Genomic DNA, 21,697 nt, shown 5'->3' on the forward strand with positions numbered 1-21,697 from the left:
AAATCCTTCTTGCCCCTTTGAACCCTATATGATAGATGTCTCAGTCAGCCCTGTGAATAAAAGAAGCCCTGAGGATGTCTATCCAAAACCTCTTGTACTCTCCCTGCACCCTGGGACTCAACACTGAACCAACACATAGCCAACATAGTGACAAGTCCCCCTACACCAAAACAATAGACCTGAAGCGAGGAGGGGGGCCCCTTGCGACTTCTCTGTCTCCCTCCCATAAATACAGTATCTGAGGATGAGCGTGTCACCTTTGGGGCTGTACAGGAAGGATTGGCGCTGGGACGTTCCCCTGATGCTGTAAAGCTGGAGCAGGTATTGAGTTTCTTCTGGCAATGAGATGGAGTCCAGACTTTGAACCTGACTAACACACCAAGGGTGGCCGTCTGAATGGTGGAAGGGATGGGGAGGAGAGGTAAAGAGAGGTGAGAAAGAGGTGCTCACACTCTCACTCACACATTCAGCCCTGGGGCTCACTATGTTTCTGACAGAGATAATAAATGAATTTGGCAAACTCACTGTGTTGGCTAATTGAGGATTTTTTATTTAATCTTTTTTTCAGCTCTCTATCCCTAGAGAAAACAGAGATTGACTGAATAAAAAAAAGCTGCACATTTTATTTATTTATTTATTTATTTTTGTTGTTGAAAGTTAGCAGCCGGCTAACTTAGCGCAACGACTGGAAACAAGGGGAAATGAGCAGGCTGGCTCTGTCTAGAAGTAATAAAGCTCACATAACCCCCCCATAAAATGATAATTGGTCATTTACACTTCAGTTTTTTATACAGATTAAGCTAACAAGATGCAACATGTTAAGAAGTCAGCTTTAGAGGAGCTGGAAAATAGAAAGCTTAGTCTTTGTGCTAAGAAAAGTTCGCTGGCTGCAAATATGAGTCCCGAGATTTCCAACTTGTCCTTTAAGGAATGTATAAACGTTTAAAGTTAAGTATCACAAAGCCCGTTAATACAGTTTCCACCTTCTGAGATATGAAAGCAGTTTGGAAAAAAAAACAAAACACAGTGCTTAAACAAAGGTCTCTGCGGATACTGACATGACCCAGGCAAATATAGAATAATGATATGTTTTGAAGTACAAACAGCCATTGTAAATCCATCCAAAGAGAGGCCAGCCTGGCACTGAGGAATTCACAGCTTTGAAAATGACTGTCTGCTGGCTAGCGGCAGATTCAGTCAGAATGAGGTCAGGATCCAGGCTTTGCTTTCATCAGACATTTTATTTGCTTTTCCCTCATGCTAATTGCTCTAGTTGGAGTTATACTGACAGTTTTGGACCCAGAAATATAAACAGTGAGATTAAAGAAACAAACAGGCAGCAGCGGTGTTGAGGAAACAAATACGACATACAAGTTGTGAACTGTGTCTTTATGTTAAGGATTGAGGGTGGATAATATATCTCTCTGTTGATGTGTTTGTGTGCATACGTCTCTCTGTCTTTGTGTATGTTACTGTGTGCTCACATTCATGTGTAGGCATTTATGCATGCGTGCGTGCGGTCCAGACTACATATCCAACTGTCGCGCCCGCAGGTGTGTGCTGCTGCTGCATCCCTGTGTATACCACCGATAGAGATTTCCATAGCCAGAGGCCTGCTGATGGCGCGTACATGTGTCAGCCATTACAGCAAATTACAAATCCTCCCGAGCAAAAGCAAAATGTTCCACTCTCATTTTGTTATTTCCAGTATGAGGAAGAAGCTGTCGGTCATTTGCGATAGCCGCAAGATACCCGTCAGAGTCCTTAAAGCTATCATGACAGATCTTTGAAACCACAGCCCAGGAGATACTCATTAAGCGGTGCAGAGGCATGGCTGCAGTTTCCTACAAATGGAACCTGATGCTTTTTTGTGTCTGGAATGAATATCAATGAGATATTTTCTAATAATAAACTCCAGATTGAAGATGTACTGTATAAGAGCTCTAGTTCAACTAGTTTCCTTTGCAGTGATGTGGTTATTAGATTAAAGTGGGATTATCCCAAAACAATTCAGTGTAATGCTCATATTGTGGCATCTGTAGAGCAGCTCCTTTAAAAAAAAAAAGAGAAAAAAAAGTCGCACACACTCTCCACAATGTGTCAGATGCTCGATCACTGAGCCCTCAGGTTGTGAGGATCAGTGAATACAAAAGCCAACAACAAAGCAACGGTGAAGCCCCACCCTTCTCCTGGAGCCTTCCCAACTTTCATCTGCAAATGCAAGCAAAGTCAGTTAAGAATGATGGTTAGAAGAACAGACGGAGGAGGGAACAAAGTCACTGTGATCTCTCCGTCCATACACAGTTTCCTGCCCCCACATCTTCCTCTTCCCCTCCCACCCTCCATCCCTTGTGTCCCGCCATCTTCACACAGGTGCATCAATCTTTTTCGCCTCCAGCAGAACTTTCAGACTCGTGGACTTGCCCTGCAGCGTTATAGAGACATCACTGAAAGGATGACTGTACTTAAGACCTGAGAGGAGAGATGTTTGCAGCTTACGCAACACTCTCAACTGCCTTGAAAGCATTAAACAGCGTTAGACCCACATAATGCTTTGAGTTCAACATGGGAGTAATTTATATCTGAGGAAGAGTTTGCTGCGATTCATTCCAGCTTCATGAGGGTTAGATTTGGGCAGTACCCAAAGCCAGGAGGTTCAATTACGTAAATGATATACATGTATAGAGATGTGAGCCCACAGATATTTTTCACATAAACAAAAGTGCATGCAAGCCGTCCTCGACCGCTAGAAAGCAGCTGCACAGGAACAATTTTCAATGTGTCTTTCATCTTGGCCATAAAAACTAAAATACCTTTCCAGGAAGCAAGTCTGTACAGGAGCTCCGTGTTTTTTCAAACTGCTATTTACCTTCTCTGGGTGCTTTATTGTAGCACTAGAATCAGGCAAGGGGGAATCTAAAGAGTACAGAGGGAATTAAACTAAATGACAATCATGTCATCACACAAGCCACAGACCATTTGAAAAATGCCTTCTTTTCTAATCCACAGCTCTGCGGTGAAAAGTGGGATCTGGCGGTTGGCTCCTAAGTGATATTGGGTGTGTTGGGAAGGGTGGAGGCGCTGGGAGAGAAGGGTGTGAGGGGAACTTGTGTATATATATATATATGTGTGTGTGTGTCTATATGTGTTTGTGTCTGAATGACAGAAGACGAGTGTGAGTGAGAGAGAAATGGAGTGATAGAGAGATTTAAAAAGAGACAACTGTGATTAGTTCAGTATACAGCTTCATGCCTGCCAGCTCACTTTGGAGGATCCACTCAAGACGTGTGGCTGCAAATCTGACAGAGCTGTGAAGGTGAGACATTTTGAACTGCAGCATGTGTCTGACAAATATTAAGTGTGCAGGTATGCGTGCAGAGACTTTAATGCCTTCAGGGTCTTATGCATGCATCCGTGTGTCTGCGGAAGCCTACTGTTCCACCCTGCGTGCTCGTGTACCACTTGTGGTACCCAATCCCAAATTGTCACTTACTGAAATGTTTGTGGGCTGCTCTGTGTGGCTTTCTTTCATTGAAAGGCCTCGTCCTTTTAAATGTTGATTGCCATGACGTCAGCTGCAAACCGCAGCCCTTGCCTTTTATGTGTCACTGTCACCATCTATTTCCGCCCAGTGTGTGAAAAACAACTTTCTTTCCATATTTGCAATTCACTGACACGGACGTTTGGATCGAACACTGCGCTACTGTTAGTGGGCCAGAACCGCCACCCAAATAGATGTGCTTGTTAATTTTCACTCACTCAGCTCATTTGAAACAATTGTAAGGATTAAACATATGTGTGAACGAACAACTGGGTGAATGTTTCCTTATAATCAGTGGCTATGTGCTCATTTATGTAAACAAATAAAACCTGGACAGTCTCACACAAATAAAAATACAAATAGTCATCAGATGAGTGTTAACAGACTGTAATTACTGGTGTAAAACCACAGCAGTTTGTCTCTGGGCTTTCTGGAGTTTCCCATGTTTTTCGAATTCCAACCTGTCACATCGACTGTGAGAAAAGAGAGCTGTCATCCTCTGAAAAAAAAAGTTGTCCATTGCCTCACTGTTGAGTCAGGTCTGCTAAAATAGTATTACCTGTCCTGTGAGTTCCTGCAGGCCAGAGGGAGTGTGCGCATGTGTGTCAAAACTGTTTCATGCTGTAGAAACGGGAGACGGACTTCTACCCTGTGGGGGCAGTCTGCATTTCACAGGAATGTGAAATCATGTGCGTCTCAAACAAGCAAACCATCAGCTAAGGTGCTGATGGTTGTTTTGGCCAAAGGGGACAGGAGTGTACCAAATACGTGACCTACCAGGGGGAAAAAAGGCCAGTTAGGAGATAAATAAGATGTTAAAATGGGGCATTTCTCTAAAGAGACTGACATGTTGTTTAGTTTTAATCATTTGAATTATAAACTGTAAAATGTTCAAATTGCTTGGACACATACGTTAAGCATTATGTGCTTTTATCAGCATTCAGAGCTTGATTTTAACCAGATACAACAAGAAGAATTGACTGGGATGTAAGAAAGTTAAAGTAATAGTTCGACACTGACAGATACACTTATTTGCTTTCTTGCTGTTTTAGATGAAAAGTTTGATACGACTCCCGTACCTGCACACTAAATGTGTAGCTACAACCAGCAGCCAGTTAGCTTAGCTTAATACAGAGACTAAGCCAAAAGAGGGGTAAACGATCTGTAAAAGGTAATAAAATCCGCCCTACCAGCACTTCTAAGGCTCACCAATTAGCAAGAAGTTTTACAGTACATGTGGCCAGCTATTTCTTGGTCATTAAACAGTGACTTGTCAGTTTTACAGTTTGGTTTTGTACAAATTAAACAAATGAGGTATAGCTAACGTGCTAGTTTTGGAGGTGCTGGAAGGTGGATTTTGTTAACTTTAGACAGAGCCAGACTAGCTGTCTCACCCTGTTTCCAGGCTTTATGCTAAGCTAATTGGCTGTAGCCTACCATGACAAAGCTCTCACCTAATTCTGAGAAAGAAATGTCAAACTGTTTCTTTAGTTTATGGTGCAAAGATTTGGCTCAAGACTTTGACAAATCAGCCCAGGTTTGCGGTAAAACCACCACCACCAACACACAAAGCTGAGAGTCACGTTGGGTTGTCTGTGAGCTTCATGCTTGTGGGAAAGTATTTTGAGTCTTCTTTAAAAAAAAACAACAAAAAAAAAACCTTACCAACATACACACTGTCACGCACACTGACACACAAACCTTCCTCTCCTTCCTGTAGCTCTCATCTGGTCTCACTTTAGGTTTTGAGGTCTATGTTTCATGGGGACACAACAGAGCTGCTGGTCCAAATGACATTCGGAAGGGTTTTCTGCGGACTTCCCCAAAATACATTTAAAATTAATTTGGATTCAGTTTTGACCAAGCAATCATTCACTTTTCTGCAATAACTGTTACAGATACATAAGAAGGAAAACACAAAGTACACTCTGTGTCTTTACTGTATCTTTAGTATTGGCGTAACACTGTGTTCCCCACACAAATCCGGGACACTGACAAGCCAAAAGGGAGAGGCTGAGGGATCAAGAGAAACAATTACTGCAGAGTGACTGACAGGTGAGATTAGGGTGTGTTTGCTTTTCTGGCACAAAAGTAAAAGAATAAAGTGCAAATGTGGAGAATTAAAGTTTGTGTGGGCCAAATATTGATGCTGAAGAAATATTAATCATGTTTTCAAGGATCATTTTTTGAAATATAAAAGCCACTGATGAGTGATAACTCTAGAAAGATTGTTGGCTCTAATGTTGCATACTTTGAGGAGTTGTTGGAAAAAGGTAAAATCAGTTTGTGTTTGTGCCTGTGTGTGTCTATGTGTTGCACAATAGGTGCTGAGGGGCATAAAGCTGTACAAGTATGTGGAATTCCCCTCATTCATGCAATGAGGGGATCCAGATGTGATCACGCAAACAAATACACACGTTAAATACTTTATTTAAATCCAGTAATTATTATTCTTTGGGGCAAAATACAATATTACAGATGCTAGGTGTGCTTTAAAAATAATAGTTACACACTTATTCGCTTTGTGGTGGAGAGGACTCAGCAGTTGGTTAGCTAAGCTTAGCTTAAAGACACTGAGATACAAGGGGAAAACAGCCAACCTGGCTCTGTCCAAAGGAAACAAAATCCACCTAACAGTACCTCTAAAGCTCATTAATCAAAATGTTATAGCTCATTTAATCTGGAGTGTCAGGAGTGTTGTCAGCTTAACAACTTTCTCTCTAGATTTTGGGGGACTTTGGGGAACTTTTAAGACCCTATTAGCAACTTTTTTTTTTCCAGAAAAAAAGTGCCTGACTGTGTTCAGTGAGTGGCAAAGAGCAGCAGCCAGACAGAAATACAAATGAGCTGAGAAGTACCTAACGACAAATCACTGATCCCCGTTTTTTGGTCTGCCAAACTCCTTCTCCTTTATTTTGGTTCTAAATTATTTGACTTGACCAGTCAAAGGTTTTACACTTTTTTTCACTGTTTTTATCGGGGTTTTTTTTTACAGATTAAACACACAAATAAAGCCGACCTTTGGATAGTCAGGCGAGCTGTTTCCAGTTTTTGTACAAAGCTAATCTAACTGGCTGCAAGATGTATCTTCATATTCATGGTAAGATTAGGTAAGAATGGGCCAACTGGGAAAAGGCTCAGGGGCCCAAGGAGTCAGGGTAGCCACTGTTACTGATCTTTTATTCTACCAGAAAGTATATACGCATAGTTCCCAAATGTCAAACTACTGCTTTAAGGACATGCTGACATACAACATATACTATAACATACACACACATACATGCTCACAAATATACTCATACATAGACTCAGATAAAAACAAAGGGAGGCTTTCTCCGGCAGATCATCTGCCCCTACAAGCATTTCTTCTTTCTCGTTGATCTTTAGTAAAAGAAACAAATGTCACCTTCTGTTCATCTATCGCCTCATCCACAGAGTAAAACTAAAGCCAGAACACCTCCATAACCTTCTCATAGTAGTGGGATTGATGTAGATTATAGGTTCCTGATTGAGTTATACCTTCTGAGGGGAATAAAGAGCTCAGGCACCTCTGAACATTTTCTGCACAGAAGTTAGCAATCAGCATGAACAAGGGAGCAATTTTGACCATTAAGACCACCCATCTGGGGCTTGTTGGGGGTTACAGGGTTCTCAAAAGTTCTGTACATAGCAGATTTATGTATGTGTTGCAAACATACACATGCACATGCACAGAAAGAAAAAAGTGCAGTAAGTGCAATAAGGAAAATAGTGTCATGCTTTCAGTCATCCTATCCTTGACACATACAGATGCAGTCTGACTCTCTCTAACACACACATAATATGATCTAGATCTCATGTGGAACACACTGGGATTACTAACCAAGATGACAGAGGATGAGCAGCCACAAATTGCAGGGAGCTGGGTTTAGCTGGGTGGGTGGGTGTACTTTGGGCGGGTGGGGTGGATGGGAGTGAGACAGTCTGTGGCATCGTACCCAGGGAAAGACTGAGGTAATTACTTTCCTCTCCTCAGCAGTGTTCAACCTCTGTCTGCGTAAAGATGTTTTAGCGTGCTATAAACCTCTCCAGACGTCAAAGGCCTCTGACATTTCTGGACACGCGCTGACACAAATATGGCATTTTCCACAGTCCATCACTGCTCTGACTATCTGTGAACCGAGCCTCCTTTTAAATCGTTCAGCTGAAATCCAAAACCGTCCTGATATTTCCATACTCTGAAGACAGTGCGTTTGATAAATGTTTCCTGGCCTCTGGCACACTTTTATCTGAGACTCCATTTGATCATTCTTACTAGCCCCTTACTCTGAAACTCATACAGCAAACATAAAGTAGGGAAGAATAGTTGTTTGACATGATGCACACAGCTTGTCCACAGTTTCTTTTTGGATTAGTCTGCCTACCTTTGAGGCCTTTCAAATCCCCTATAGTCTCTGATCAAGGCAGATAAAAAAAAATGTGGGCACACAATCAGCCAGCCTTACTCTCCAGTTTTAAAAAAAAGTCTTTCTTATCCCTCAGTCAATCCACCATCCCTGAAAATAAGGACCCTTCTCCCTGATCTCTGCGAACAATACCAGTGCCACACACCTTTAGTATTCCTTTGAAGCTTTCAGACCAACCTGTTCTTCTGTCTTGGGGTCCTGTCTACCTTAAACAGATCAGAGTGCAGATAAGGGAGCGATGTTTGCAAATGCATATATGTTCAAACCCCCCCTGTGTTATTGAAGCTGGTGGAGCTCAAAAACAGGAATGTGATCATGTGATAAAAATGACAATAAAGCTGTAGAAGCCATTGAAATTTCGCATGTTGTTTATTTTCTCACCGGGAGCCCGTATACTTGGGATTGTACACAGCGCTTTTTGGCTTTACAGTGCAAGTTCGCATCCCGCAAAACGATCTCTCACATGTTTAAACTGCTGACATTTTGTTGGAATGAACAGGAACTTGAGGGTTCCCATTGTTCTTTCCTTAATGTAATTGTGTTTTTATTACTCCTCATTCCACATTTACAGTGTTTATAACCAATACGGGCCGTCAAGATATGCATTTCATATACCCACACCACATAAAATCTGTTTATACACTCTGTAAACTACACATCATTTCATGTTGTGGTTCACTGCTGGGGCCTGTCAGAGAGGATGGGCAAAAATATTCTCATTTTGGTTTTCATACACTCCATCTCTCTGAAACACATGTTGTCCGGACAGGATTATAACAATGCCTAAACCTGGACTGCCTTCAGTTTCCAGAAGTTTTCTTTTATCCAGAGCGGAAATCACATTCCAGTGTCAAGTATAAAAGCTTTGTTTATCCTTTCATTCATTACTCAGAAGGAGACAGATGTTTGGCCAACATATGCATGTCAGAAACATGTGGAGGGCAGCCCCACTATGTATGGATGGAGACATCATATAGAATGGGTTAACTACCATTCTGCCTCCCTGATGAAAGGACTTTTCTCTATTTTCTGTTACAGTCACGCATTCAGGAGCTTTATTCTTCCCACAAAGTGATCACAGCTTCTGTGGTGAGTGAAGCAGAGCCACTGGATGACAGACGTTTTTAGGGAACACTACCTTGATGAATTTGAATATACTGTCGTGACATGCAGCGGCAGAATGAGACACTTTTTTCCCCGTGGCTCAAAACAGAAGCAGGTGCAGTGCCCGTAAACATCCACATCTAAGCGACAGGCTCATATAGGTTACAATTAAAACAAGATGTCCTGTGAATGAGTCAGAGGGTTTGGTCGGACCTCAAGGCTCAGCCTTTGGGGACTGGGGAAGGCTTTGGTTTAATGTAATTAAGGTTCATGTTTGCTTCACGAGCAGGATGAGCCCCAGAGGTCAGTGGAAGAAAAGTGGGGTCTGTCTCATGATTCTATCAGAGGATTACCACTTCCTCCTTCCTGTTTACTTCCTCTTGGCTATACAGCTGTGCTCAGATGCCAACCCGAAAGAGTGTTCTTGCAGATAGCAACTGTTAATTACAGTCCTGTGTTTTGAGCAATTTCCTTTTCCTCACCATCTCTCATTCTCACATCTCGTTTATCTTTGTATTTTCGTCTGTCTGTCTGTCTGTTGGTGGGTTCGCCTCTCATCCCTCTTCAGACTCCCCCCTGTCTTATTCCAGACTTCACCCCCCGAGGACAGTTCAGTCTGTGTGCCAGCTGTGTGGTGATACAACAAAGTATGCACGACAAGGATGTCTAACCAGTAACAAAGAAAGTTTTACTCAGTTAATAAACAGCTTGAGGTGAGGCAATATAAGGTTTGGAGCTGACAGTCGGGGAGATGAGAGACTTTTAACATACTGAACATCACTTTATGCAAAACACATATAAAAAGACAATACTACTCTTAGAAACAAACACATACAGACAAACCCACAGAAGCACATTACACTCACACATCTGCGGCAGCTGCTCCCTCTGAAACGAACTGAAGAGTTCTGTTCATACCTTACAGACAAACCCACTATCACATCAGATGAGTAAAATTGTCTTTGCTTTAAATGCTTTACTACTACACAATATTACAGTCTATGAATGTTTGCACTTCCTTTCTTAATCCTCTGGCTGACACTGAGGCTTTCATCTCCCCCTCTGATCTTCCAGCCTTTGAAATGAGCTGCTCCACACACCTGCTCATCCCAGACACTTAAACAGCAGTGGAGCTGTTGAACGTAACCCCCCGCATCCTCACTTTGTTTATAATTCCACCGCTCCACTGGCCAAGAAACGGGTTATTCAGTTATCTAGAAAACTTCACTGAATAGAAAAACACAGCACCTCCTCATGTCTGTAACATGGACTGATACAAAAAAGCTTTTTGCACAGATAACTCAGTGCATCTGCTTTCCAAAGAAGACACATTTTCCTTAGTAAACACTGAGCGGGAAAATTCTTACAAATGAACTCACAGCAACCAAAAGAAGCAGTACTATAGAAATGGCTTTGTTGTTGGCCACAAAATGATAGAGGATATTTATTCCAACTGCACAAAATTTATTCACATGTACAGTACAGTGGGATTGCAATGTACAGTATTGTGCAAAATCTTCAATTGTTTAGATTCTCATCTGTACCATCAGTGTGGCGTCTGATGGGTCCCAAATTCATTCTGCAATGACCCCAAGCACATAGCAAGCATAGGCATAAAGAAGTATCTTCAGCAACAAGAAGAACATGGAGTCAACATGCAACAGATGGTCTAGCCCCAACAGAGCCCTGATCTCAACATCTTGGAATCAGTCTGGTATTGTAGAGTCAGAGGACACTGAGACAGCCTAAAGCCACAGAAGCACTGTGGCAAGTTCTCCAAGATGATTGGAACAACCTATCTGCCAAGTACCTTGAAAAACTGTATGCAGGTGTACTGAGGAGAACTGGTGCTGTTTTAAAGACAAAGGGTGGTCACACCAAATACTGATTTGATTTTTTTCTGTTCACTGCACTTTGTATGAAGGTAACTGATAATAAAAACTATTTATTATATTATTTTGAAAGTATCCTCACTTTACATTTAGTGCCTAAAACCTTTGCACAGCACTATACATCTTTATTCCTTGATCAAAAAAAAAAAACTACACCCACAGTGGTGCATTAACTGAGTAGATAACATGCTTCATTGAAGATTTTTTTAGAGGCATATAGCACCATCAACTGATGGAAAGATACAATTGCACTCTTGAAGAATGACTTGAGATCTTTCATGTACAGTACATTTATCTGATTTTTCATAGATCCAGAGGGGTAGATTAATTTGCACTGAGGTCTGCAAACAATGTACAAAACTAAGAAAAGCAAGCTGAGACTCCATAGTCTATTAAGACTTTAACTCATAACTGTTAAACATCTCAAACTCTTTGCCAGAAATTAAAAGTTAAAAAAAAAACGGTGTCTCACGGTTTTAAAAAAAACTGGTTGAGATTGGTCTGTTCTTTCTGCCCAGCGAGGCCAGTGTCCATCAGTGCCTGGGAGACCTATTAGGCTTTATCCCAGGGCACGTCATCCACTGTCTGTACCTACAGCAGCAGAAAACTGCCTACTCTATCACGGCTCACCTTTCTGTCCATCAAGCTTTTCTGTGGAGAAAGAAGGGATCAAAACATTGGGTTAAAGGTGGACGATAAGGGTGTAAGCTATGGTTGAACCAGCTACATAGAAACTGTTGATAGGCCCACCTTTGGGGATGAACTTCAGTGAGCTGCTGAATATTCAGAAGCGTGACAGCCCTTCTCTTGGTCCGTCATACAAAAACTCATGGCCCAATCCACTGCCACACTTTCCACAGCAAACCTGGGATATTTAAATCCAGAGGGTTGGAATGATAACTCTATACCGATTGATCACATGAATAATAACACGTACAGTGCTGAAGTAAATCACATTTAGTCCAGCCAACCTATTACAATAAACATTCAGCTGTGCTACTTTAGCAGAGGTGATCTACCTTTATGGGTCCCCATGCTTCAGGGTGTTTGGAGACACTGTCCTCATGGATTGTTTCTGAGAAGGCTGGCCAAGGAGAAGAGTGCTCAAACTTTGACATGCTGGAAAACAACTCGTGGCCACATTCAGAGCACACATATATACCTGAGAGGCAAAAAAGAGCCACAGACTTTTATTTTTACTACAGTGGGACTCGATCTCCGTTCACATGCAACCTCATGCTTCTTTGTCACTCACCGGGCTGGAAGTGATTTTTGTATTCTTCTCCACCAGAAAAAGAACAGTATGACATTTCATCCATGTCAAATGTCTTAGTCTCTTACAACCAGAAGTAGTTTGCCTTTAGTTAGTTAAGAAACATGTTTGGAAAGAGTCACCGGGCCTAAGCTGGAAAAAAAAAACCTGTGTGTCCAGATCAAGTGTCAACAGCTCTGTCTTGCTTGTGTAACACCCAATCTTTTTCTCATTACTTCCACATGATGGCAGTACTTAGATCACTGAGCAGTAGCCAGTGTCAAAGTGAGGCAGAGTGTGCCATTTTTAACTTGAAGAATGATTAAATATGAATGAATGATAGCCAGAGAAAAACAGAAATAGGTGACTGGATTTAAAGTGGTTTATTTATTCATCATGGAAAAAATAATAATATATTACTTTCTGATCTATAAAAAGTGATTTTATGTTTGAAAACAAGACTATCAGCAAAATATATCAGGTTTTTTTGTCTAAAAATATATTTGTCTAAAATATATTTATTTCAGTTCTTTGCATTAGTAATTTAGATCCATTTACATAAAGCTCTTCAAGAGTGATGCAGACTGCATCAGCATTATTTTATTTGATGAAAACAGAATTTATATCCAGTCATTTTCTGCATCTAGAGCATCATGCGCAAGCCTGGTATAATTGTTTGTTTACTTTGACAGTTTTGAGAATGCAGAACTACAGGGGAAACTGTGAAGGTAAACAAACACTCTTACTCTCCCTGTAAAAAATAGCTTACAGAATCATGAAGTCTCTTCTCCCCATGAGACAATTCAAGTGTCAATGTAAAAACGATGAGACAGTGACTGTCACTAGTGAGGTGATCCTGGTTATTGAGTCTGTGCTGATTGCATAATAAATGGTGCTGAGAGTTCTCTGTTCTTGCTGTCCGGTGTGGCCACCATTCATCAGAGGCCTGGTGCTCCCAGATTGGGCTTTGTACCAGAGCTCATCATCCACTGGCCGCACCTTCAGCAGCACAAAGAAACTTCTACAAGTCCAGAAACTCATGCCTCTGACAGCTCACTTTACTGTCCATCAACCTTATCTGGTGAAAGCAAAGAGAGACAGGGATATGTAGGGTTGTGAAGAAGTCGTTTTCCAGAAAACACATCAAAATCTTGATGGGCACATCCTTTTAGAAAACCAGACGGTACTGGCAGAATCTCTCTCAATCACACAACACATTTTAAGAGGAAAAATAGTTGTACTGGAGAATGAAGTACTACACTTAAGTGTCAGTGCATTTCTATTGTTCATGTAACACAAAGTAGAAACTTCTGTGTTATAATCTGACTGTTTGTACCTTTAGGGATGAACTTCAGTGAGCTGCTGAATATTCAGAAGCGAGACAACCCTTTGGCTGGCCCATCATTCACAAACTCATGGCCCAGTCCATTTCCACACTTCCCACACCTTACCTGTAGCAACATGTCATACATCTTAATCAGAACTTTGTGCATTTTCATAGAATTGTCATTTAATGCATTAAGAAAGTCCTTCACTTGAGAAAGTCATCAAGGGTTAAAAGTTGCTTACAACCAGTTAGAGGTAGCTTTAACTGAGTACTCAATTATTTGAATGGTACCTGGTCTTCAAACAAATATCATACATTTACATTCAGCTTCCTCTGAGCAATTCAGTTAATAGACAAAGTAACTGAAGGTACCTTGTATGCTCCAGGTCTCTCCTCATGTTTGGAAACACTGTTCTCAAGGATGGTCTCTGTGAAGGCCGGCCAGGGAGACGAGTGCTCGTACTTGGAACGGCTGGAAAACAGCTGGTGATCACACTTGGAACAAACATAAATCCCTGAGGAGTAAAAGGTGAGATAATGTGAGATAAACCCTGGCCATCATGTTCGTAATAATTAATGGTGCTATGCTATCTTTTTATTATGGACATTTGTGACAATGTTTGGTTTCTTTCTGTGACTTATTTTAAATCAATTTATCTTATTTATATATTCCATGTTTTTCTAATATTGATTTTTATAACGTTGCTTTTGTATTTGTTTAAGGGAGCATTTCTTAAATAGAAGTGTAACTTCTCATTTTTAAGCTAACCTAAATCCACTTTTGTAACAGACTTGTTGTGTAACCTGAACATGGCTTACAAAAGTTTACAAGCTCACAAGGTTTTTTTTCTAGGATTTCCATGTACATTAATTTAGTTTTCTTAGGCGATGTGAAAAGCGTCAAGCCCTCCTAAAAGATTTTTATTGGTAACTACAGACGAAAGGAACAGGAATGGATAGTTTAGTCCCACACGGGAGTGTCTGCAAAGTTACTGAGCTACAATGAATAGTTAGCTAACAGGACAGCTAGTTATCGTTTACTCCACTTCTGCTAAACAGCAACTATTACGCAGAAATGTATGACAAAGTACAAGAAGTCAAAGTCGTGCAGGTACCTGATTTAAAATGGTCTTTAAAGACCTCTCCCCCGAAGAAAGAACAAAATGACATAACTTCGGCTTCCGAGTCGTGATGTGCTTCACCACTCTCCTGCCCTGAACTGAAACACTACATTACAAACAATAACACTTCCGGTTTGAGTCTGCCCTTCAAAATAAAATCAGAGACCTTCAAGAAGCCTTCCGTGGAAAAAAATACTTTGTGCACTTACCTACCTGCGTGTATTCTTGCCCATTGCCCTTTAAAGTATGGGTTGATTGACTTGAAGTAATTGTAATAATTAAATAATTATTTGGGACAAATGGGTGACAACTTCTGTCGGTGGTGTCAAAAGGAGGCGTAAGGAGTATATCAGAAGTGTTTCTAACATTTTGTTTTCCTAATGTTTGTAAAAAATACGGAAAAAATACGGAGGAACTGTTGTATTGGATCATGACAGAGTGAAACAGACTTCAAAATGAATTCTAAAAAGTACACATAGTCTCTACATGTAAGAGGCACTTATTTACAGTATCTTCTGTCCATTCAGTAATGTTTACTATTCTTTAGTAGTTTCAGGTCAAAAATCACAACAAAAAGCAGTTCTTATTATTGTAACCCGCGCTATCAGTGTCGAGCATACAACTGCGCATTACGGCTTTCAGAAAAAGATCAAGTTTTAGTTTTGTTTAGTTTCTATTTATTTTTGACGCTTTTATTGCGAACGATTCAAACCGGATGTAACATTGTGGCTGCTGGGGGAATCACAGCCTGTAGGGCTTGACGGGTTGGAGGTGGGATAACGGAGTTAATCTCCTTGCTTTCCAGCGATTGTCGCTGATGTTTTTGCGCCGTGACTCTCTCCTGAGACATGGACGCCACGATGTTTCAGCTGAGGTCGTTCGTTCACCAGCGGCTGTACGCGGCGGCAGAGGAGATCCTCGGAGAGGTGGAGAAAACCATAACGTTAGCGCTGTACGAAGCCGAAGTTAGTCGATCTAAAGAGGAGGTCGAAAGTCTGCGACACCAGCTGGGCCTTCTGCGAAAGAACTCAGGTTTGGGGCTCTGCTTTAATGTGCTGCGTGGTGGCGTTTTGGTCCTGTGGTGTAGTGGTGGACGAAGAAGTGGAGCTTAGGACGTTGCTCCTCGTCTACGCATGCGCGCACGCATTCAATCCACTCTCCCAAGTGGTGTGAGAGCTTTGATGCAGCAATAGTACAAATACTTACACATTGCACATCTTAAGAGGAGTAACAGAGCAGCACTTTTCCAGAAACTCAGAAGAGTCACAAGAGGGTACCCATGCAAATTGGAGCTATTTATATTGTGTGTACCTTCATATAAAATTACTCATTTCAAGTGGTAACATTAGGGGCTGTTTGGTAACTTTTGTGTCTGTGTCCTTTATAGTTGCAGAGCTTCCACTCACCAGCAGCACTGCAGAACATGGAGACCAATGTGACACCCTCCCGCTGCAGGAAAACCAAGGATCCTCAACACCAGAGGAGTCTAATTTCAGTCTTAGTGCAGAGTGTCCAGGGCCCTCACAAACCAGCACGGGCCTGGACAATAATAACTGGAACTACTGCTTGGTTGAGACAGACTTCAAGATGTCTAAGATAAAAGAGGAGCAGGAGGAACTCGAGGACGAGAGTCAAACACAGGAGATTGTTTTTCCATCTCCTGAAATTGTGAAAAGTGAGCAAGATCAGCCAGAGACTCAAGTATCATATGAGATGGAGCCAGTTTCTTCAGACTGCTCTGCAGCTCAGAGCGAGAACAATGACAGTGATGAGGACTTGGTGAACAGCAAAGGAGAACGGACCAAAATTATGAAAAGGAAAGGAAAGGTATTGGAAGGGCAAAGTGGCAATGATGACAAGAAGGACCAAGCAGTATTGCCTTGTGAGAATCGTTCTGCTAAAGGTCAAAAGGACCGCAGTTTTTGCCATTTATGTGGCAAGGGATTTCAGTACATTGGCTCCTTGATGAAGCACATAAAAACACATGAGAGCAAAACTGATTGCACTGTTTGTGGGATGACACTCCAGTCTACAAAAGAGTTGATAACTCATTTGAAGGGCTGTCACAACAAAACATATTTTTGTGACATCTGTGGCAAGACGTTTGCCAGTAATCGTTGTCTCCGGCTGCATGAAAGAATACACACAGGTATAAAAGAGTTTGCGTGTCAAGAATGTGGCAAAACATTTTACCGTAGAGAGCACCTCATTGTCCATGTGAGGACCCATTCTGGGGAGAAACCGTATCACTGTGACATCTGTGGGAAAGCATTCAGTCAGAGCCAGAACCTCACAATCCATAAAAGAAGTCATTCAGGGGAGAGACCCTATCATTGTGGCCTGTGCGGCAAACTTTTTAACACAAGCAGTCACCTCAAAACACACATGAGATACCATTCGGGAGAAAAACCCTACCCGTGTGATATTTGTGGTAAACGTTTTCGCCAAAGTGGACAGATGACAAGACATAGGACCACACACACAGGAGAGAGACCATATGCCTGTCACATTTGTGGCATGAGGTACAGGTTTGCACCTAATCTTAAAGTGCACCTGCAAACTCATGAAAAGGCAGCCGCTGAGTGAAAGCAGTTTATCTGGAAATCACATATACTTACATTACTGCCAGTTGTTTCCAGAAGCATACCACAAGTTGTTAAACGTACTGTGACGGTTGAGATAAGTCATCTCACCGTGAGCTTTTTCAATCTGCAGATTGAACCACAAAATTGAAGTTTTCCCACCTTAAAGACCCTTCACACTCACACAGATGTTCTCAATCAGTGTGGCTGAAATTCCCCAAATCCCTGACTCAGAATGACAAGTCAAGAGCTGATGCGAGTGTTTTTCCTCACTCGGCCGCTCACAAGTACGGTTTAAATGATACAGCGTGAACGTGGCCTTACAGCTTTAATTGGAAAATGAGAGGTGTCAGCACAGCTCTGAGTCTAATCAGGCTCTTAAACCACTTTTACACTACATTCATTCATTTTTCTCGGTTGCCAAATGGCCTGTCCACTCGTATTATTACATCTTCAGGCTGAATGTGGCAGAGATGAATCTTTGTTGCGGTGATAATTTAACAACAGAATTCAGACAGACATTTTTACTGTGTATCATGATGATCAGCCAAGTTATTTCTACACCTGTCATTTACATACATTTATCTAAAACCAAATTAGCAAAGGAATTGTCTGCATGTAATGATGGTGTTAAATTTAGGTAATTTCATCCAGGCAGTAGATTGTGTCTGCTAAGGAAGTCTTTTTTTTTTTTCAAACAGACACATCTATAACAATGTGAATGTCCTGTTGTGAAGTTTTTTTGTAAGTTAGTTTCATTTTGAAGAACAATTGAAAGAGCTACAATAAAAAAAATCACACAGTCTAAATATGTTTACAAATCCCTTTAGGTTTCTGTTCCATATGATTTAGTTTGCTGAAATATGTTGGCACACAAATTGGTTAACTTTTGGTTAACCACAGGTAAAACAAAGTGAAACTGGTTTTACCTGTGGGGATCACAGGTAAAACCAGTTTCACTTTGTTGATCGTAGTTCATGGCAGCACCTCTAGCTGTTCTTTTTCACATTTCATATATGTATTTTTGTATGTTGTTCTGTGCAATGTCTTCTTATGGTGAAACCAAATTTCCACATGGGGGACAATAAACTTTAATATTCTGTCATAATACATTGCAGTTTTTTGTGTGTTTTCTTAAATAGACACTGAAATCTGAATTTAAAAGCGAAACTTTCAGAAAAACAAGCAGAGTCGAAGTAAAAAGAACAGTTTTTTTCCGCCTGGGCACAACTACATTTCCCATGAGGTGTGGATACTGCCTCTTTTTTTTGCTAAGACTTGTGGGATATGTTGTTATGAAATTCTAATAAAAAAGATAACTTGTTTTTATCTCAGATATGTTTGTAGATATGGTCACATTGTACTAACCAGCTTTATATATGGACAGAAAACAGTGCGTTTAATATGTGATCTTCCCAGCGGTGGTCACGTGACTAATGTTTGCCTGCGTTTTAACCGCCACATTGGACAGCGCTGTCATGGTGATCGCGTTTCCGTTGTCTTTCACACGCAGCGTTGTCTCCGACCACTTCTGTCCACTGAGGAGAGCACGATGTTTCAGCTGAGGTCGTTTGTTCACCGGCGGCTGTACGCGGCGGCAGAGGAGATCCTCGGAGAGGTGGAGAAAACCATAACGTTAGCGCTGTACGAAGCAGAGGTGCGCCGACCGAAAGGAGAGCCCCACGGTCAGCGTCAGAAACCGGACTTTATCGACCAGATATCAGGTTTGGGTCTTGGTAGCTCTCTTTGGGCTGCCTCACTTTTGGTTTTTTGGTGCCTCGAAGATGGCTGACTCCTAACCAGGGCAGATTACCATGGTAACCTATGCTATTAACTTCAACTCTATCTGATTACTGCTGATGGAAAACAAGAGCAACAACAGACCTTTCTTCTTAATTATAATTTTTGTATTGAATAACTGTTGTGCATCCACAAACACGGCAGAGAGTGGTCAGAACACTGGATAATGTGTTTACATGTCACGGTATCCCGGTTTCTATCCAAGTATTCCAGCTAGTATATCCAGGTTTCCCAAAACCAGGATTAGGGCATATCCAGGATAAGGTACCGGTATTTACATGTGCAACACATAACCAGGATACTCTAAAAACCTGATCATAACACGATACATGTGTGCCAATAAACTCACTCATTGTGTCCAACATGAATCTGTCATCTTGTAAATTTCATATTCTACCTTCAGAATTGTTCAAAGACATTTTTGGGGTCATTGCCTCATTGTTCTTTGGGATTGTAAATCAATCTCTCTCATCTGTTGTTGTCCCAGACAGTTGTAAAAGAATAGTCTGGCCTCCAGCCTCTCCAGAAACCTGGTCCAGCACACATACACATCTGAGAAGTTGTAAAGCAACTTATTTCCATCTCCTTTGTAGTTACAGAATCTCCACTCACCAACAGTACTGTGACTGGAGAGGAAGTGCTGCAGGAGACCTCAACACAAGAAGAGTCTGATTGGAGCACAGCTGAGATCCTGGGCTCCTCTTATACGAGTGCAGACACAGTAACCAATGATGGGAACTACTGCTTGGTTCAGACAGACTTCAAAATAAAAGAGGAGCAGGAGGAACTTGGGGATGATAGTCAAACACTGGAGGTTATTGCTCCTTCTCCTGAAGCTGTGAAAACTGAACAAGATCAGCCAGAGACAGACGTGATTAATGAATTGCCGCCTGTTCCTTCAGAGTGCTCTGCAGCCCAGAGTGAGAACAGTGACAGTGATGAGGAGTGGGTGCAGAGCAAAGAGGCGAAGGTTTTGCAAAGACAGAATGGCAGCATGACGCAGGAGGGTCAAGCGGCATCACCCAGTGGAGAGTATTGTGCTAAAAGCCAAAAGGACCGCAGTGTTTGTCCTGTGTGTGGGAAGGGTTTCCAGTACATCCGTCCCTTCATGAAGCATCTAAAAACACATAATAGGGCAAGTGAGTCTACAAAGGAACTTCTAAGTCATTTGCAAAGTGCTCACAACAAGCGGCTTGTGTGTGATGTTTGCGGCAAGAAGTTCACCAACCCCGGCTGTCTACATATACATTCAAAAATACACACCGGGATTAAAGACTTTAAATGTCAAGACTGTGGGAAGTCTTTTGTCCGAAAAGAGCATCTGATAGTGCATATGAGGACTCATTCAGGGGAAAGACCGTATAACTGTGACATCTGTGGGAAGGCGTTTACTCAGAGCCAGAACCTCACGGTTCATAGGAGGACACACACAGGAGAGAGACCGTATCAGTGTGGATCATGCGGGAAATTCTTTTACACTCGCGGTCAACTCAAAAAACACATGAAACGTTTTTCAGGGGAAAAGCCCTACTCCTGTCATGTTTGCGGTAAAACGTTTTGTCAAAGGGGACGGATGATTCGACACGAAAATGCACACGCAGCAGGGAACATGGAGTAACTAATACATGTGTAGAAAAACTCATATGGATAAGATGTTTTTTTTAAAGGTCATTTTTCACTAACACACCAGTCAAGAGAATCTCAGTGTTGTCTCAGTGAATAAATCATCTGCAAACCAGTGTGAGAAGTCTCTCCTCTCTGTATTTTAATGAAGATACATGGAAACTAAATGACTTGACAGCTGTAGTCACTTTACATATAGATCACCACCATATTGTTTGTTGATTTCCAAATGTACCCTGCAAAGAGCTACAGCAGGGTTTATCACTTTATGACTTTGGCACTCTTCATAATGTTTAGTTTACTTATCATGAGGATTACTTCCATGAAAATGTATTATGTGAGTTGTAGGATCTGGTGGTTTTGGAGCTTGGCCCTAACCAGCATCTAAAAAACAGCATATCAGTGTTTATTCTGCTAATCTACGCAGCATGGCTCATTACTCCTCATGCTAAGGTTCACGCTCACACTATCATATCTAAACACATTACATGAAGTATTTTCAGGCTAAATTCTGCCTTGTAGCAGGGCCTTTTAAAGATGCCTCAAACGACCTTAGAGAGACTGTAAAGCCTCCTAAGATCAATCACAGTTCAGTAGATAGAGGTTTTATAGTTTCCCATAATGATAAGCAGCACTGCATTTTAAGAGTGATTTCTTCTGTAGTTTGACCAACAGATGGCAGCAAACACACCAGTTATTCTGTATAAATTGTACTGAAGGTACATGACGCTGTCAGTAACATTAGCTGATAATTAGATGAACATGATCTTATCAGTCTGTAAAGGCTCATATTTAAGATATTAACTGAGAAGACTGGATCATACTTGTATCAATATAACCGTATATTTGTAGTAGTATTTGGGCTTTTACTACAGTTTTCTACTATGTACTGCAAAAAGAAAAATCATTATCTTTGTGCAGCATCCTTCAAAGTTCATGTAAGAACAGATTGTGTGTCACTGATAATCTAAATCATGTAGAATAGTAAATGTCAAGCAGGGTCACTGAAG

At 41.4% G+C, this 21,697-nt stretch overlaps 3 protein-coding genes and 1 pseudogene across 4 annotated transcripts; 2 read left to right on the top strand and 2 right to left on the bottom strand.

Moving 5' to 3' along the window:
* Positions 1-9,905: 9,905 nt before the first annotated feature.
* On the bottom strand, positions 9,906-12,373 carry LOC121198626 (annotated as a pseudogene).
* LOC121198628 (methionine-R-sulfoxide reductase B1-A-like) lies at positions 12,157-14,809 on the bottom strand. Its single transcript, XM_041062893.1, has 4 exons — positions 14,677-14,809; positions 13,934-14,076; positions 13,571-13,685; positions 12,157-13,312 (listed from the first exon to the last, which is right to left on the bottom strand). The coding sequence occupies exons 1-4, from the start codon at positions 14,729-14,731 to the stop codon at positions 13,293-13,295; spliced, it is 333 nt and encodes a 110-aa protein (XP_040918827.1). The 5' UTR covers positions 14,732-14,809; the 3' UTR covers positions 12,157-13,292.
* A 609-nt stretch (positions 14,810-15,418) lies between these two features.
* On the top strand, positions 15,419-18,260 carry LOC121198609 (zinc finger protein with KRAB and SCAN domains 8-like). The gene is made up of 3 exons (XM_041062874.1): positions 15,419-15,714; positions 16,070-18,167; positions 18,209-18,260. Exons 1-2 carry the CDS (start codon positions 15,531-15,533, stop codon positions 17,266-17,268), a joined length of 1,383 nt encoding a protein of 460 aa, XP_040918808.1. The 5' UTR covers positions 15,419-15,530; the 3' UTR covers positions 17,269-18,167; positions 18,209-18,260.
* A 395-nt stretch (positions 18,261-18,655) lies between these two features.
* On the top strand, positions 18,656-20,884 carry LOC121198613 (zinc finger protein 436-like). 2 transcript variants are annotated; one of them, XM_041062879.1, is made up of 2 exons: positions 18,656-18,988; positions 19,658-20,884. In XM_041062879.1, the coding sequence occupies exons 1-2, from the start codon at positions 18,817-18,819 to the stop codon at positions 20,680-20,682; spliced, it is 1,197 nt and encodes a 398-aa protein (XP_040918813.1). In that variant the 5' UTR covers positions 18,656-18,816; the 3' UTR covers positions 20,683-20,884. The 2 variants fall into 2 exon arrangements, with proteins under 2 accessions (XP_040918813.1, XP_040918814.1); XM_041062880.1 differs by having other exon boundaries at positions 18,656-18,949.
* The last annotated feature ends 813 nt before the right edge of the window (positions 20,885-21,697 follow it).

The sequence above is a fragment of the Toxotes jaculatrix genome, chromosome 18 (assembly GCF_017976425.1).
Source record: "Toxotes jaculatrix isolate fToxJac2 chromosome 18, fToxJac2.pri, whole genome shotgun sequence".
NCBI classification, from domain to species: domain Eukaryota; kingdom Metazoa; phylum Chordata; class Actinopteri; family Toxotidae; genus Toxotes; species Toxotes jaculatrix.

What these genes read in the sequence shown, in the direction of transcription:
- LOC121198613 (XM_041062879.1), top strand. Translation starts at nt 18,817, where the DNA reads ATGTTTCAGCTGAGGTCGTTTGTTCACCGGCGGCTGTACGCGGCGGCA. An exon ending in CTTTATCGACCAGATATCAG is followed by an intron (nt 18,989 to 19,657) that starts GTTTGGGTCTTG and finishes TCTCCTTTGTAG; the next exon opens with TTACAGAATCTCCACTCACC.
- LOC121198609 (XM_041062874.1), top strand. Translation starts at nt 15,531, where the DNA reads ATGGACGCCACGATGTTTCAGCTGAGGTCGTTCGTTCACCAGCGGCTG. An exon ending in CCTTCTGCGAAAGAACTCAG is followed by an intron (nt 15,715 to 16,069) that starts GTTTGGGGCTCT and finishes TGTCCTTTATAG; the next exon opens with TTGCAGAGCTTCCACTCACC.